The 14,051-nt window shown below is 38.1% G+C and overlaps 1 protein-coding gene across 4 annotated transcripts in view; it reads left to right on the forward strand.

The window, feature by feature from the left end:
- B4GALT6 (beta-1,4-galactosyltransferase 6) overlaps nucleotides 1-12,819 on the forward strand; it is a 45,477-nt gene extending 32,658 nt beyond the window's left edge. Inside the window, exons 6-9 of one of the 4 annotated variants that reach the window (XM_007058794.4) lie at nucleotides 783-970; nucleotides 3,358-3,480; nucleotides 7,215-7,316; nucleotides 9,205-12,819. In XM_007058794.4, the coding sequence (XP_007058856.3) occupies nucleotides 783-970; nucleotides 3,358-3,480; nucleotides 7,215-7,316; nucleotides 9,205-9,352 (561 nt within the window). In that variant the 3' untranslated portion in view covers nucleotides 9,353-12,819. Of the gene's footprint in view, nucleotides 1-758; nucleotides 971-3,357; nucleotides 3,481-7,214; nucleotides 7,317-9,204 lie in introns of all 4 variants that reach the window. The other 3 variants (XM_037892707.2, XM_037892708.1, XM_043539694.1) reach the window with 3 other exon arrangements.
- The last annotated feature ends 1,232 nt before the right edge of the window (nucleotides 12,820-14,051 follow it).

The following is a 14,051-nucleotide window of genomic DNA, read 5'->3' on the forward strand; positions in this document are numbered from 1 at the left end:
ACAGTGAATTCTGCATCTTTCACAAACTTACATTAAGTCTTTAATGGAAAAAATAAGGGAGAGTGAGGAAATGGGTCCTCTTAAAAAGATCTAATTACATGATGATTTTCTGATACTAAAAAGTCTTGTAAACTAATTTTGTTCCATCTTCAGGGAGCTGCTCTTCAAATTCCATTTTTGATTTAATGGGATTAAATGTTGAAAATTTTAAAAAAGTTTTTAATAAAATTTTATCAGGCTGTGGACATATGTCCTATCACAAGGTTAACTTACTGTAAATGTAGCAAAATATTAACTTTTTTTAATACTAGTTGAAATTCATAAATACCATGTGCTTTGTTTTAACAAGATACATTTTTGAATAGTTAAACACTGTTTGCAACTTTGGTATTGCATTAGTGATTTGGTATTGCATTTATGCTTTGGCATAAAACTTAGCTGCAACTTGTACTTGAAGACAAGTATCAGTGCTCCTTATAGTATTGGTGCTTATGATTAATATGGTGCAATGTTACTAAACATAAACTAAATAGAAGTTTTAAGTTCTTGCTCTTCAAGGGTAGGAATTCTAGAGGGAGGATTTTTCTTTAATTGCACAAAAATGGAGTTGGTGAAATACTGCTACTCTTGCAGCTGCTGTGATTAAATGGAAGAATAACAAGCCTTGGTATCAACACACGTTTTTCTTTCTAATACGAGGGGGGCTGGTACGTTTCCTGAATATCAAAGTAGTGTCTACTTGCTCTTGCCTCATTCAGTTTCTCCTTTGTTTCCACATAAAGAGTGGTACACAACCTTTTAACCGTGCAATGCTCTTTAATGTTGGCTTCAAAGAGGCTATGAAGGATGTTGCCTGGGACTGTGTAATTTTTCATGATGTGGATCATTTACCTGAAAATGACCGAAATTATTATGGATGTGGAGAGATGCCACGTCATTTTGCAGCAAAGCTGGACAAATACATGTATATGTAAGTAATGCAGTTCACCTTTCCTGTCTTAAAAGATGCAGAAATGTCTTTTTGAATGTGCACATAAAGTTTGTGAAAAACCTTAGCCATAGTGAACATTCAACCTGCAATTTTATATTGGTAATGTTTTTCCTTTACATTATTAATTCTAAATTTCCACTTGTCTGCAGCTATCACTGATCCAGTTGCTTCAGATAACTTTTGTAATTTGTTTCTCCATACCTCTGTGTGTGTGTGCTTGCTGTGTTTGGAGTTCAGTTTGTCAAAAAGCCATTGAAAACCTTGAAAATCCTGGACCTGAGCTACAGAAAATGTCACTGTGTTATGGCTTTTCAGAACATCAGTGATCCACTGAGAACAATTAATTTAGTACATGAGAGGTAGAACAATCCAAAATTAGTACTGTAGAGACTGAGAATCAGGAGTTTGAGTCCATTTTACTTTTTTGTCTGTTTGCTCATTGGTAAGTGGGGATAATAATTGTCCACTTATTGTCCATTCTTTGCTCCACATTATCTATAATAAAAGTAGGGCTGTATTATCTTCTCCATCAAGCAGCTCCCTCTCCCACAGCATCCAGAGGCAGCTATGGGTGGAAGGAAGCCTTGTTAGCACAATACCAGTGGAGTCCTGTGCAGAGGTGCCAGGGCCTCCTTGCAGATGGTCCTCATCTCCTTAGGGATCCATGTTTGGAGGAGCCACTTGGGGAGCAAACCCAGCTATTCTGGTTGGGATGAAATTGTCAGACATTTCTGAAAGGATCCTCAGAAGTTTCCTCCCTCTGTGATAGCTTGTGGGAGGTGGGATGATCTGTCTGGTCCAGTTAACTGTAGGAGGCAGCGGCTAAAGGGAACATCCATGCTAATGATCTTTCACTGTACATACAGTGTTTGGAATCAGGAAATTACAACTCCTAAAATTTAAAGAGTGACTGACAGTAGTAATTTTAGCTATGTAGCCCTAGGTTGGGCAGCTGCTTATTACTTAACACTTGTGTAATGGTAGTCAAGAAAAATAGTCTCTTGGTGCAAAAAGGATTAAAATAATCTTGAACGTGATTAGCTGTGCTCTCCAAAAACTGAAACAAGGAAGGAATTTCCATTACTTTTAAAAATACTCCAGAATAGGCTAATACAGGGTCAGGAAAACTTTTTGGCCTGTCGGCCACATCGGTTTTCCAAAATTGTATGGAGGGCCAGTTAGGGGAGGCTGTGTCTCCCCAAACAGCCAGGCGTGGCCTGGCCCCCACCTCCTATCCGATGCCCCCACCCCGCTTCTCACCCCCTAACGGCTCCCCCTGGACTCCTGCCCCATCCGACCCCCCCCCCCGTCCCGTGACTGCCACCCCCTGCTCCATGTCCCCTGACCACCCCCGGACTCCCCACCCCTGACTGCCCCCTGCCGCCCCATCCAACCCCCCGCTCTCATTCCTGACTTGCCCCCCTGGGACCTCTGCCCCATCCAACCACCCCTTCTCCCTGTTCCTTGACTTCCCCCCACCGTCCCATCCAACTCCCCCTCTCCTTCCTGACTGCCCCCCTGGGACCCCTGTCCCATGCAACCCCCCTTTCCCCACCCTCTGAAGTCCCTCCCCCTATCCACACCCTCGCCCCCTGCCCTCTATCCAACCCCCTCTGCGCCCTTACCACGCTGCCTGGAGCACCGGTGGCTGGTGGCGCTACAGTTGTGCTGCCCAGAGCATCGGGTCAGGCCGTGGCTCTGCAACTGCGCTGCCCGGCCGCCGAGAGCGCTGTGCCGGCGGTGCGGCGTGCTGAGGCTGCACGGGAGAGGGAACAGCGTGGGCAGGGTCAGGGGTGAGCCTCCTGGGCCAGGAGCTCAGGGGCAGGGCAGGAGGGTCTCGCGGGCCGTAGTTTTCCCACCTCTGGGCTAATATAAGGTGTTAAACTGCTTGATTTTTTTTTCAGTTTTACATGTTTTGTAGAATACATTAATGGACTGGAAATATTGCTGACATATCAGCTTTTACTGCTGACTCAGGTGAAGAGAACTTTTTCAACTCAATAGTGTCAAAGTATCATATTTTGAAAGCTGTGTTTTACAGTCCCTTCAGCTGTAAGTTGGTCTTTTTTCCTAAAACCAGCTACCTGAAGCCTGGGTTAAGCTGCTGTTTCATGGGATACTTGCCTGCTGTTGTCTGTTCCACAAATGAAAGCCCTTATTACAAATATTTAGTTTCCACATTCTTTGCTAATACCAACTTTCATTAAAAAAGATCTGTAAAGCATTTTTCCTGATAGGTATATTGAACATCTACGCATACACTAGATTTTTTTTTTCCTGCAAGATATGGAAGCAGTTGTTCAAACAGGATTTTTACTTCCTTAAATTCAATCAATAGAATAAAATTTACTTGCTTTCATTTTCAGTCTTCCATACAATGAGTTCTTTGGTGGTGTAAGTGGACTGACAGTGGAACAATTCAAAAAGATCAATGGATTTCCAAATGCTTTCTGGGGATGGGGAGGAGAAGATGACGACCTTTGGAATAGGTGAGTGTTCATAGTACATTGTATAAGACATGAGCTCCTGAACAGTGATGTTCAAATTTTTTCACTGTTAAAATATCTAAGTTAAGAAAAGTTTGCAGAGGCTTATTTGAGTTAGCAGGTGTTTGACTCTTTATAATGTGTTTTTTGTTGTATTAAATTAAAAGGTGTGTATTCATTATTATTGCACTGACTGTGTGCTTTATAAAGAAAGACATAGTCTCTGCCCTGAAAAGCTTAAACGCCAGGGGGCAGACTTTCAGAAGTGCCTAAAGTGCCCAACTCCCATTGACTTTCAATGGAATTTGGGTACTGACTTGCACTTTCTCCCTTTGAATATCTCCCCCGAGGTGGATGTACAATGTGTGCTGCGGGGAGCCAGATTACAACATTAGCTATTTTAAAAAAGAACTGTAATTAAATGGAACAATGCTAATTAGATTTTTTTTGAAGTGTTCAAATTTCAAAATCATGTTTCTGATATAGCTCCCCTTAAATAATATGTTCTGAAATTTTAAAGAAATATATATGAAGGATTTTCTGCTTGGTTTGTTGATGTTTAAAAGGCTCTTTTGGGTGGGTCTAGTAGTGTAACCTTTGGGTGGGCTAGAATGTATTGCCCCTTTCCTAGTGCTTCAACACAACTCCTATAGAAAAGCACATGGAGACCCAGAATTCATTCCTTGAGGATTTTCGGCAAGGTTTGCACAGGGTCAACCTCTCCCCCACACAATCAAGTCCAAAAAGAAGAGGAGAAATTAGCTTAATTCTTTAGTATCAACTTTATAAAAAAATATAATGATAAATATCTTAATTTCTACTAAATGACAAGATTACTTCCATAATCCACATGCATTATCTTCATAGTTATACATAAATATATATACAAAAATTAAATCTGAAAGGTTAGCCCCACAGAAAGACAGTGAGATGTACCTGAGAGGTCCAAAAGCTTAGGTTGAGTTCACTTGAGTCTCAGTTACAGTCCTTGTTCATCAACTATACGCGCCATATAGTCTCATGAGTCAAAAGCACTGCAATAGGAAAATATATATGACTCTTTCCCTGTCAACACATTTAAATGAGGAAAGAGTTTGTGAACCATGCCAGTTAAGACAATTTGACTAAAATAACATTCAAGGTATACAATTAAAAAAATAAAGTTTTCCTTCCAAATTTCTCCTATAACTAACACTGCTGGTGCTTCCCTGTTGGAAAGTTAACAATATCACCAACCTGCTGCAAAATGCTTCAGAGTTAGGGGAAAACAGCTCGCTTTCTGTTCCTATGGCTGAGCCTCTTCCAGCCACCACACAGCTGCCTTGACTACTTGCCCTGACTCAGTGGAGTTTTAGTCCACCTACAGGAAGCCTATTAGGTATGCCCAAAACTATCACACCAAGCTCCAGAAAGTTCTGGACATGAATGCTGATTGTACATCTGCCTAGCAACAATGACCCAGACACCATTCCTTCCTTCCATCCCTGCCTCCCAGGTCTCTTAAAGAGATGTCTCCCTATTAGGCATGAATGTTACAATAGGAATAACACCAAGCATATTTGTGCTTCTCTCCCCTTTTTTTCTGTGCATGTGCTTTTTCCCCCCACCCCAGCTTTGCTGCTGCTGTTGCTACTAAAAACCTTCCTACGGTGTCTGGGGAAAAGCTTGCACATAAGTTGCTTCCATGTCCAAGAGCAGTGTATGAGTGACGTCATGCTATCCTATGACACAGAGTTGTAGTTGACCATCAAAAGAACAGTGAAATTGACAATATTAAAACTCCATTAAATGCTCACAGTAAACAAACTTGTAAAAAGTTATTTTTGTTAATTTGTTAATTTTTATGATTAAATTATATGTAAACTAACAGGTACGGTGGAGTCGCATCTTACGCGGGGGTTAGGTTCTAAAGTCAGCACGTAAGGCTAAAATCACGTATAGTCAAAATTACCCTTGAAAATCCATTAAATCGCCCATAAAGTACAGTATACTGTACATGGTTGTGTATACAACCTGTACAGTAATATTTATAATGTATACAGTAATGTACAGTATATAATGAGTACATACGCAAAATATAATTTTACAGTACTGTATTTTTAATTACAGGGGGTAATTACAGGGGGTTGTCAGGGCTTGATGTCGATCCAGGAGACAGAGGTGATGAAGAGCTTGGGTGACGGAGAGCGAGTCATAGACGAAGTGGTTGGCTCTGGTTCAGCTTGAGAAGTTGATTGCATAGGCTCATCTGCTGCTGGTAGTTTTTCCTTGAAAAACATGGTGATCGGCAACTGTGGCTGTTGTCTCTTGAGCTGCTCAAACATTTCTTGATACAGTCTCAGATCGTCCGTAATACTACGTGTGATTTTGAGGCCTCGTTCCATAGAGGGATCGTATTCAGAAATTAAATCATTCAGGTGTTTCGCTGCTTGGAACACTTCAGCAAATTGGGCTTTTCTTTCTGATTTTGAAGTGTAAGTGCGGTTGGGCATTTTTTTCCAGAAGAGCCCAGTCTCGTCAGCATTAAAAACTTGTTCTGGAATATAGCCCTTTTCTTCTATGATTTTCTTTTATTGTTTGGGGTAGGCTTTTGCTGCCTCTTCATTGGCAGATGCAGCTTCATCAGTAGTCTGCATGGTTTTGAGGTTGAAGCGGTTCCTAAAACTGTTAAGCCAACCTTGGCTGGCTTTGAATTCCTTCTCATCAGAAGGCTGTCCCTCTTCGGTGGGAGGTTTGAACAGCACATAGAGGCTAAGAGCCTTTTCTTGCAACCTGTTGCCATCGATAGGCACACGTTTACGGTTCATGTCTTCCAGCCATAAGTTTAATGCCTTTTCAGTCTTCACTAAAGTCTTATCATGCACCTGGCTTGTCACCTTAACAGTTATTGGAGCACTTGATGCCACGGCTTGACGAATTTCTCTCTCTTGAATCTTGATGGCACGGATACTAGATTCGTTGCGGCCATATTTATGCGCCACATTGGAGACCGACATACCGTCTCTCAATAAGTCCAACACAGCCAGTTTTTCCTCAGCGTTGGAACAGATTGCTGTTTCTTTGGTTGAGCACCAGATGAATAGTTGGCTTGTGTTTAGGGGCCATGTTGTACGAAAAATACGTACAGTATCTTTAAACACTAGAATCACACTCAGCGTGGCAAGATGCTCACACTATGAGAGGCACATGGGAACTGAGACCAACTCAGGGAACAGCAGATTCACATCTCCCATCTCACGCTCACTCCAGGGCATACACTCATTGAGTGGAATGGTGGGCGGAATCGCCCGGACTGTTTACAGGTATCTTGTTGTTTTTATTTTATTTTTTTTGCTGAGCGTGTATAGTTGAATTTGCGTAAGTTAAATGTGCGTATGATGCGACTCACCTGTATGTAGTTCTAAAAGGAACAGTCTTATGTAACAAAAGTATATCCCATGTTTCTACTCTTATAGCCCTCATCATTTCCATATGCTCCCACTCTGTCATCTCTTACTTTGCTTGGGACGGGGCCTGGTTGCTATTTGTCACTGTATATATTGCACTGTTTGTTTAAATTAAAAATTAAAAACAGTAAAGCAAAGGTCATATCTTTTAGTGGAAAAGTTGTTAGCAAATGGAAGAGTTGGCTTAAAATCTGAACACTAATGCAATTTTTTTCACTTTTGCTGCAAGTCACAATTTTTTTTATAAATTCATTTTTGTTCATACACTTATCTTTAACTATTGTACTGTAGGGTTCATTATGCTGGATACAATGTAACAAGACCGGAGGGAGACGTAGGGAAGTACAAGTCCATTCCTCATCATCACAGAGGTGAAGTCCAATTTTTAGGACGGTAAGAAAAAGGGCAGTGTGTTCAAACATTAAAACCTAAGGAATACAGATGATTTTATCTGGAGCGTATTCTCACGCACACACACACAGAACTATTAATAAACTTCTGTGAGCCTTTTGTAAGATGCTATCCGGACTTATTTTGATACATTCCATTTTTCAAGGGACATATAAACTTCAAATCTAGTTTATTTAAAATGGCTAAACTCAGGTGAGATAGCTACTGTGTGAGCTCTTGCTGATTTCTGTGGTTTTACAATAACATTTTCCTGCTTTTACTTGTTTTGTTTTGTTTTTAGTTTTTGTCCCCCCTTCTCCCCACCAACCCACTGTTTATGTGTGGTACTCACACAACAGGGGATATTGACCACGTAAGGAAAACAACAAAGCTAACTTCACAAAGTACAGTGAACAAAGAAAGTAAACTGAAAAGAAAATATTCTCCCCTAACCTTTTTGCTATCGCAGTCTGATATCTTTCTTATAGCTTAAAAAATTGCTGGCAAAAGCCTGATTAAATTGACAGTGTCTCTCAGTGATCAGTAACATGAACGTATTTGTATAGGTGGAAGTACAAGAGATGTGGTTTTTGAACTTCTGGAGAGTATATACATAAAGAGGTTTCCATAATTTATTATGGAAACACTAATTATGGCTCCATAGTTAAGGTTGAGCTGAGGTTTTTGTACATAAAACAGTGATTGATTTCCCACCTCTTATGTATGAAAAATACTGTGTATCCTTACATTTCTATACTTTCTCTCAGTACTGAATTATTTTTTAGGAGAATGTACAAATACATCTGTTGAATAGTGAGTTAAAATTAATTTAAAATGGGTTATTTAAGAAATTTAGCACACTGTGTCAACTCTTATCATCCCTAATAATCTGAACAATGAAATAACACGCTCCAAGTATTTCATATTATTAAAAATCATTGACATTTTGTGCATAAGGAACACTTCAAGATACTAGGTTGTAATTAAATTAGGATAATGATTAATATATATGATTATAGACCATACATAAATCTAAGTAAACAGCCCATGTCACTATTAGTTGGGGCTCTTGTGGCAGTCACTCTTTCTAAAACTAATTTCATGTTATGATTGTGTTCATTTTATTGAGTCAATGTCATGAGAGAAACTGAACTCATGTATCAAGAGCCGTCTTTGGTCGGTTAGTTGGCACTTCCTGTCACTGCTCCTTTGAAGTTATTTGGTGGCTGTATGCTAGTTAGAGCATCGGTGTTTAAAAGGCTCCCTGTGGCACTACTGGCTTGGCCATGCTTCATAGTGAGGCAGCACTGCCTGGGGAGCTGAGGGTATGTCTACCTGTTGCTGAGTCACGCCAGATGATTCAGGCTTACGGGGCTCAGGCTGCAGGGCTGTTAAATCGCAGTTTAGACATCTACGATTTGGCTCTAGAACTCTGCAAGATGAGAGAGTCCCAAAGCTCAGGCTGCAGCCCAAGCTGGAAAGTCTACACCACTATTAAACAGCTCCAGAGCCTGAGCCCCACCAAAGTTGGCTGGCATGGGCCAGCTGTGGGTGTCTAGTTGCAATGTAGACATTCCTAATTTGGGACCACAAACGCAAATATGCATTAATCATAATCCTGTGTTGGCTGTTTAGTTAATCTCAATGTAGTTTGTCTAGGAATATGAGCAGTACTTGAATGTCCATCTAATTTATAAAACTGCAAAAAATCATGCATTTAAAGCTGATGTTTGTAATTAGTATAAACAAAGTGCTCCCAGAGTGTTTTCTGTAAAATAGGGGTTTCAAAATAAATGATGACCCGTCGTTAATTACAATAACACAGTTGATACCAATTTAACATGTTTCTTTACAAACCTTTTTCCTCGTTCCTTCTCTCCTTACCCTACAGGTATAAACTCCTGAGGTATTCCAGAGAGCGTCAGTATGTTGATGGGTTGAACAATTTAATATATGCTCCTAAAATACTCGTCAGTAGATTTTATAAAAATATAACTGTAAACCTCATACCAGAGCTAGCTCCTGTTAGAGACTATTGATGGAAGTGGAGTGGCAAGCTACAGTCCTGGAGTTCAAACTTGTAACACTGGAAAATACAAATTAAAGACATTAAAAGACCTTAAATTGGGTCTTTTTGACTATTAGATGAAGGATATTTGGGAAGAGAAGAAAAATGACTGCATATATTACCATGCATTCTATTATGAAAAGAAATGCCAGCAGCTACTACTCAATGTTTACAGCATGGGACTACTAAATATTCAAGCCTTGTTTCACCATATTCTCTATCTTAAGCAACTCCACTATATATACTGCAGAAAACAGATCTGTAGCTTGTTTGGAAGCCAAGAGAGAGGCCTTTTCTCCCAGGCAATTTTTATAGTTAAAAACCATAATTTAAATGAATGCTTTTTGTTTCCTTTTAAAAATGCATTTTGTAAATATGTGATGTAAATTAATGTGCTCAAATAGCTTTTTAAATATGGTAAATTATGCTTCAGTATGTATTTAGTTATATTACTGTTTTCATTCTGTGTTCAGTAGCATGAAAGAACAAATGTAAATATTTGTGTTTAAACAGAGTTTATACCTTGTATGAAATGATGGAACTATTAATAATGGATGGCCAGCTATGACTGTAAACTGTTATACGAGTTTTGAGCTTTAGGCCTGCTGCATATCTGTATAGAAGAATTAATTTAACATGTAAGCTTGCTAGGAAGAAAGCTTTTAATTTTACTTATTACTAGTAAAATCCTATGATTCCCTGCTTGCCATCTAAATCATAGTTTATGCATATTGCATGTACATTTTAGAAAAATCTTAAGGTTGTTGGATATCATGATATACAGGAACTCTTACTTTATTTGTCTCCACATGTGCCACTAGTGTCAATGTCAGGGATTTTATGCCTAAAACAGTGTGTTCAAGTCTGTGTATTGTAGTTCGGTATTATCTTTTTTTATTCCTAGTAAACAGCACTTTTATTCCTCAAGAATCAGAATAGCCAAAAATGTGTCTTCATTGGAAGACAAATGTAAAAGTTAATTTTTTAAAGAATTGATAGCAAAATATATTCCTAACCCTTATAGGGTGGGATTTTTAAAAGCACAGTGTTGGCCTAACTGCTCTATTGATTATGGTAGGATCAATGGGACCAGAATTAAGCCAGTGCTGAGTGCTTTTGAAAATCTCCCCCATAATATATTAATCAGCATAGATATTAAGGGTCTAATCCTGTGACGTGCTGAGCACTTCCTGTAAAGTGCTAAGCACCCTCAACTCCATGACTTGCAGTGAAATTGAGGGTACTCAGGACTGACCAGGATAGATCCCAGATAATTGTCTATTTTTGTGGTATTAAATGCATGAATATCTAGCCTCTCTGTTTTTATTCATCATAAATCTTAATTTCCTTTTGCTTTGCCTATATTGTTATGCTATCTAATAGCATCCCATTCAGAAACACTGTCTTTGCCTAATATTTTTATACATCCATAGGTAATATGATGTGAGGAAGAAGTCTGAACCACTTATTTTCTCTGTTAATGTAACACAAATCAGTTAAATGTTGACCAAGATGATCTAAGAGATTATTTTGTTGACTGTCACAATCATTCAGTGATTTAGTAACCGAAGACTTTCTTCTGCTCCCCTGAAGAATAAAAAACAATCCCCTGATAAATTATTTATTATATAGTGTTCCTGCAAGAGTGCTGACAAGAAACACCAATCTAAACTCACTGCCCCCTTGTGTGCCTCCTGGATTTACCACAGCAGATGGTGGGATGCAGGTGTTTCAGTTTGTTTGCTGTTCGCACCTTTTCTTTTATGCCCATTCCAGGAGCAAGTTGTGCCCCTGGCCATTCTTTAATGAAAGTTGTGAGTACACTTGTAGACATTCCAATAATTTGCAGAAAGTTGGTAATTACTGATTTGATTGACATAGTTGAAAGCAGGCTGTACGAGATATTTCATATTGTATTGGAATGATCTTTAAATCTAGTCAATATAGTATGCTATAGAAATTATTTAATGTACAGGAAAAATAACAAAAGATTAACATCAACTAAACAAACCCTTAAAACAAGCATGCTTGAGTTTTTGTATTACTACTTGATATATTTCTGTAATTGAGCATACTGAATATTTTGAGAGGCAGATGGGTAGATGGGAACTCAATAACTAGTATACTAAATAAGCAGCTATATTCTCAAAGTAAATTTGGTGTTATATCCATATGTCACATTAGCTGAACACATTTCTTCAGGATTGCTAAAAGGAATAACTTTTAAATGTCTGACTTTATTTTGAAGTGTTTTCTGGTATTCAGTACCATCAGTTTTAGCACCTTTGCTTATGATGCATCTTTTGGTAGTTTAGATTTGTGCCTTGTTTCCCCAGTATGCTTTTATTGATGTATCCATTTCTCAGTTATGCATGCGGAAGACATCCAGTGAAATTAATGTTTGATTTGGGTTTTTTAATATCTCCTGGTGCATTTAAAAAAATACACATGAATATGCTTCAGCCAAAGTCCTGGAACTTTGCAAAGTGTTGATTAATCATGTACTGTCTGAGAGAGAAAATGTTGTGATTTAATACATAGTCACAGTTGTATATAATTTAACATGCCCCGAATTTCTTATGTCCCAAATTGATACAGCTTACATTAAGAAAGATGTTTACCAACCACTTTTGCCAGGTAGGTACCTTTTAGTATCAGAAAGTTTTAAAGGCTACCATCTTCTTATTGATATTACACCAAAATAATGTGTGTACACTCTGTCTGAACCCAGTACTGTTCTGTAGCAGACTTTAACATAACCAGTGCCTTCAAACAAAAGAAGTGAAGTGCAGAGCTGAGAGCTATGCACATTCCTTTTGATAACATGTGTTTAATTGTAGTAAAACAGAAAAGAATATCATGCTGGCTTTTTGGTTCTGACAGACAGCAAATTTGACTGTTCCTCAACAGAGGACACGACATAGAAAAAATATTTTGAAGATTCTGAAGGGGTTTTTCAAATTAAGAAGTAGAAATGCTATAAAAATACTAACAGTGTCTCAAGTCCAGTCAGTACACTAACAGATATTTTTCATCTAAATTTCCTTCCCATCTGCCATATTTTAAATTGAGAAAAATATAAAATTTAATATTCTCCTTGAAACCAAGAATATATTGACAAACGAATGCAAAATGTTTATTCTTAGATCTTTCAGATCTATTTTTGTACTCTTCTGTTTAAAATAATATATTAGTCTTATAGTGGATTACAAACAAGCCAATTATAAAAATTTAAAAGGACACATTGCATATCAGCAAGAGGAAGTGTACTTAAGATTTTATTTTTAGAGGTATCTGAGGCAAGCTTATTGAAAACTGCACTGAAACAATTGCTGGCAATTTCCTATGTACTATCATATTTTTATTTTTGTTTTGTTCATGAAAATGTTTGTACTTTTTTATCATTGTCTTTTTTGAAATATAATGTTCTAAAGACTGTGTGGTTGTCTAATTTTTTTCCTTCTAGGCACTGTATTCTGTGGAAGTTTGCTCCTTCAGTGTATTTTATTTAGAAAAAATAAGCATTAGTTGAAGTGTCTGGTACAGTATTACTCCCACATTGACCTCACAGCTTGACTGGATAGGAAATTTCTTATTTGGTAAGAACTGATCCTGTAGAAACCTTTTACAGATAAAATTGAAACATGTTTTCATAGCATGTTAAATTTTTAAAAAATAATTTAACTTTTTAAAATTGACAGCATAGGATGAGAATTATTTGTGGCAGGACCTACTCTTTAAATTTTGCCCAGCATAATGTAGCCCTGAGCCTGACTTCTGATGTGTCTAGGTGCTATTGTATTACAATACATTGTTAAAACTGTTACAAAAATCTAAAAATGTTGTACCTCAGCTAATTAACAGATTTGATCTCCCACTGAAATGTTTGGAGTGAAATACAACAATTTAGTAATACTTTAGCTCTTATAACACTTTTCATGTGTTTAGATCTGAAAATACTTGGAAAAAAATAAAGTGTGGTTCTCCAAAGATACTATATTGATTGGATTCTAACTAACAAGTTGTTTCTTCTTAGCATAAAACAGCACATCTGTCCTAGAAATATTCTAAACAGCTGTAAGTAGCAGGAAAATATCCCAGTATCAAGAGAGTTCACCCAAGCTTGGAAGTATTAAACCTGGGAGCAGACAGAGGTCCTCATGTGTCAGTGGTTTCCCCCCTGCTCATCTGTCATTCATTTCTTTTAATTATTAATATGACAGTAGTAGCTAGAGGCCCCATCACAACTGTGGCCAAGTTTATATGTACTGTACAAACATAGGTAATGATCTCTGCATTAGCACTTGGGTTCTAAATGACAAATGACATGCAAAAGGAGGAGAAGGACGATATCTGAAGAAGTGTGTTTGAGCCCACAAAAGCTTATGCCCAAATAAATTTTAGTCTCTAAGGTGCCACAAGTACTCCTCGTTGTTTTATACCTGTATACTGTTTTTCTTATTTACAATATGCATTTGCTGTTTAATTATATAAATATTAGCTATCCCTGAATGCCATACAACCTTGTCATCATTTGTAGGCTGATTTTGTCTTTTGTAGGCATAGCTGCAGAACTGGGACATCAGGGAAATCAGTGGGACACTGTGCAGGGGCTCCATGTTATTGCCTCTTTTGGTAGGGTCTGGACCAAAGTAAACAATGTACTAATG

Source organism: Chelonia mydas, chromosome 2 (assembly GCF_015237465.2).
Source record: "Chelonia mydas isolate rCheMyd1 chromosome 2, rCheMyd1.pri.v2, whole genome shotgun sequence".
Classification (NCBI taxonomy): domain Eukaryota; kingdom Metazoa; phylum Chordata; order Testudines; family Cheloniidae; genus Chelonia; species Chelonia mydas.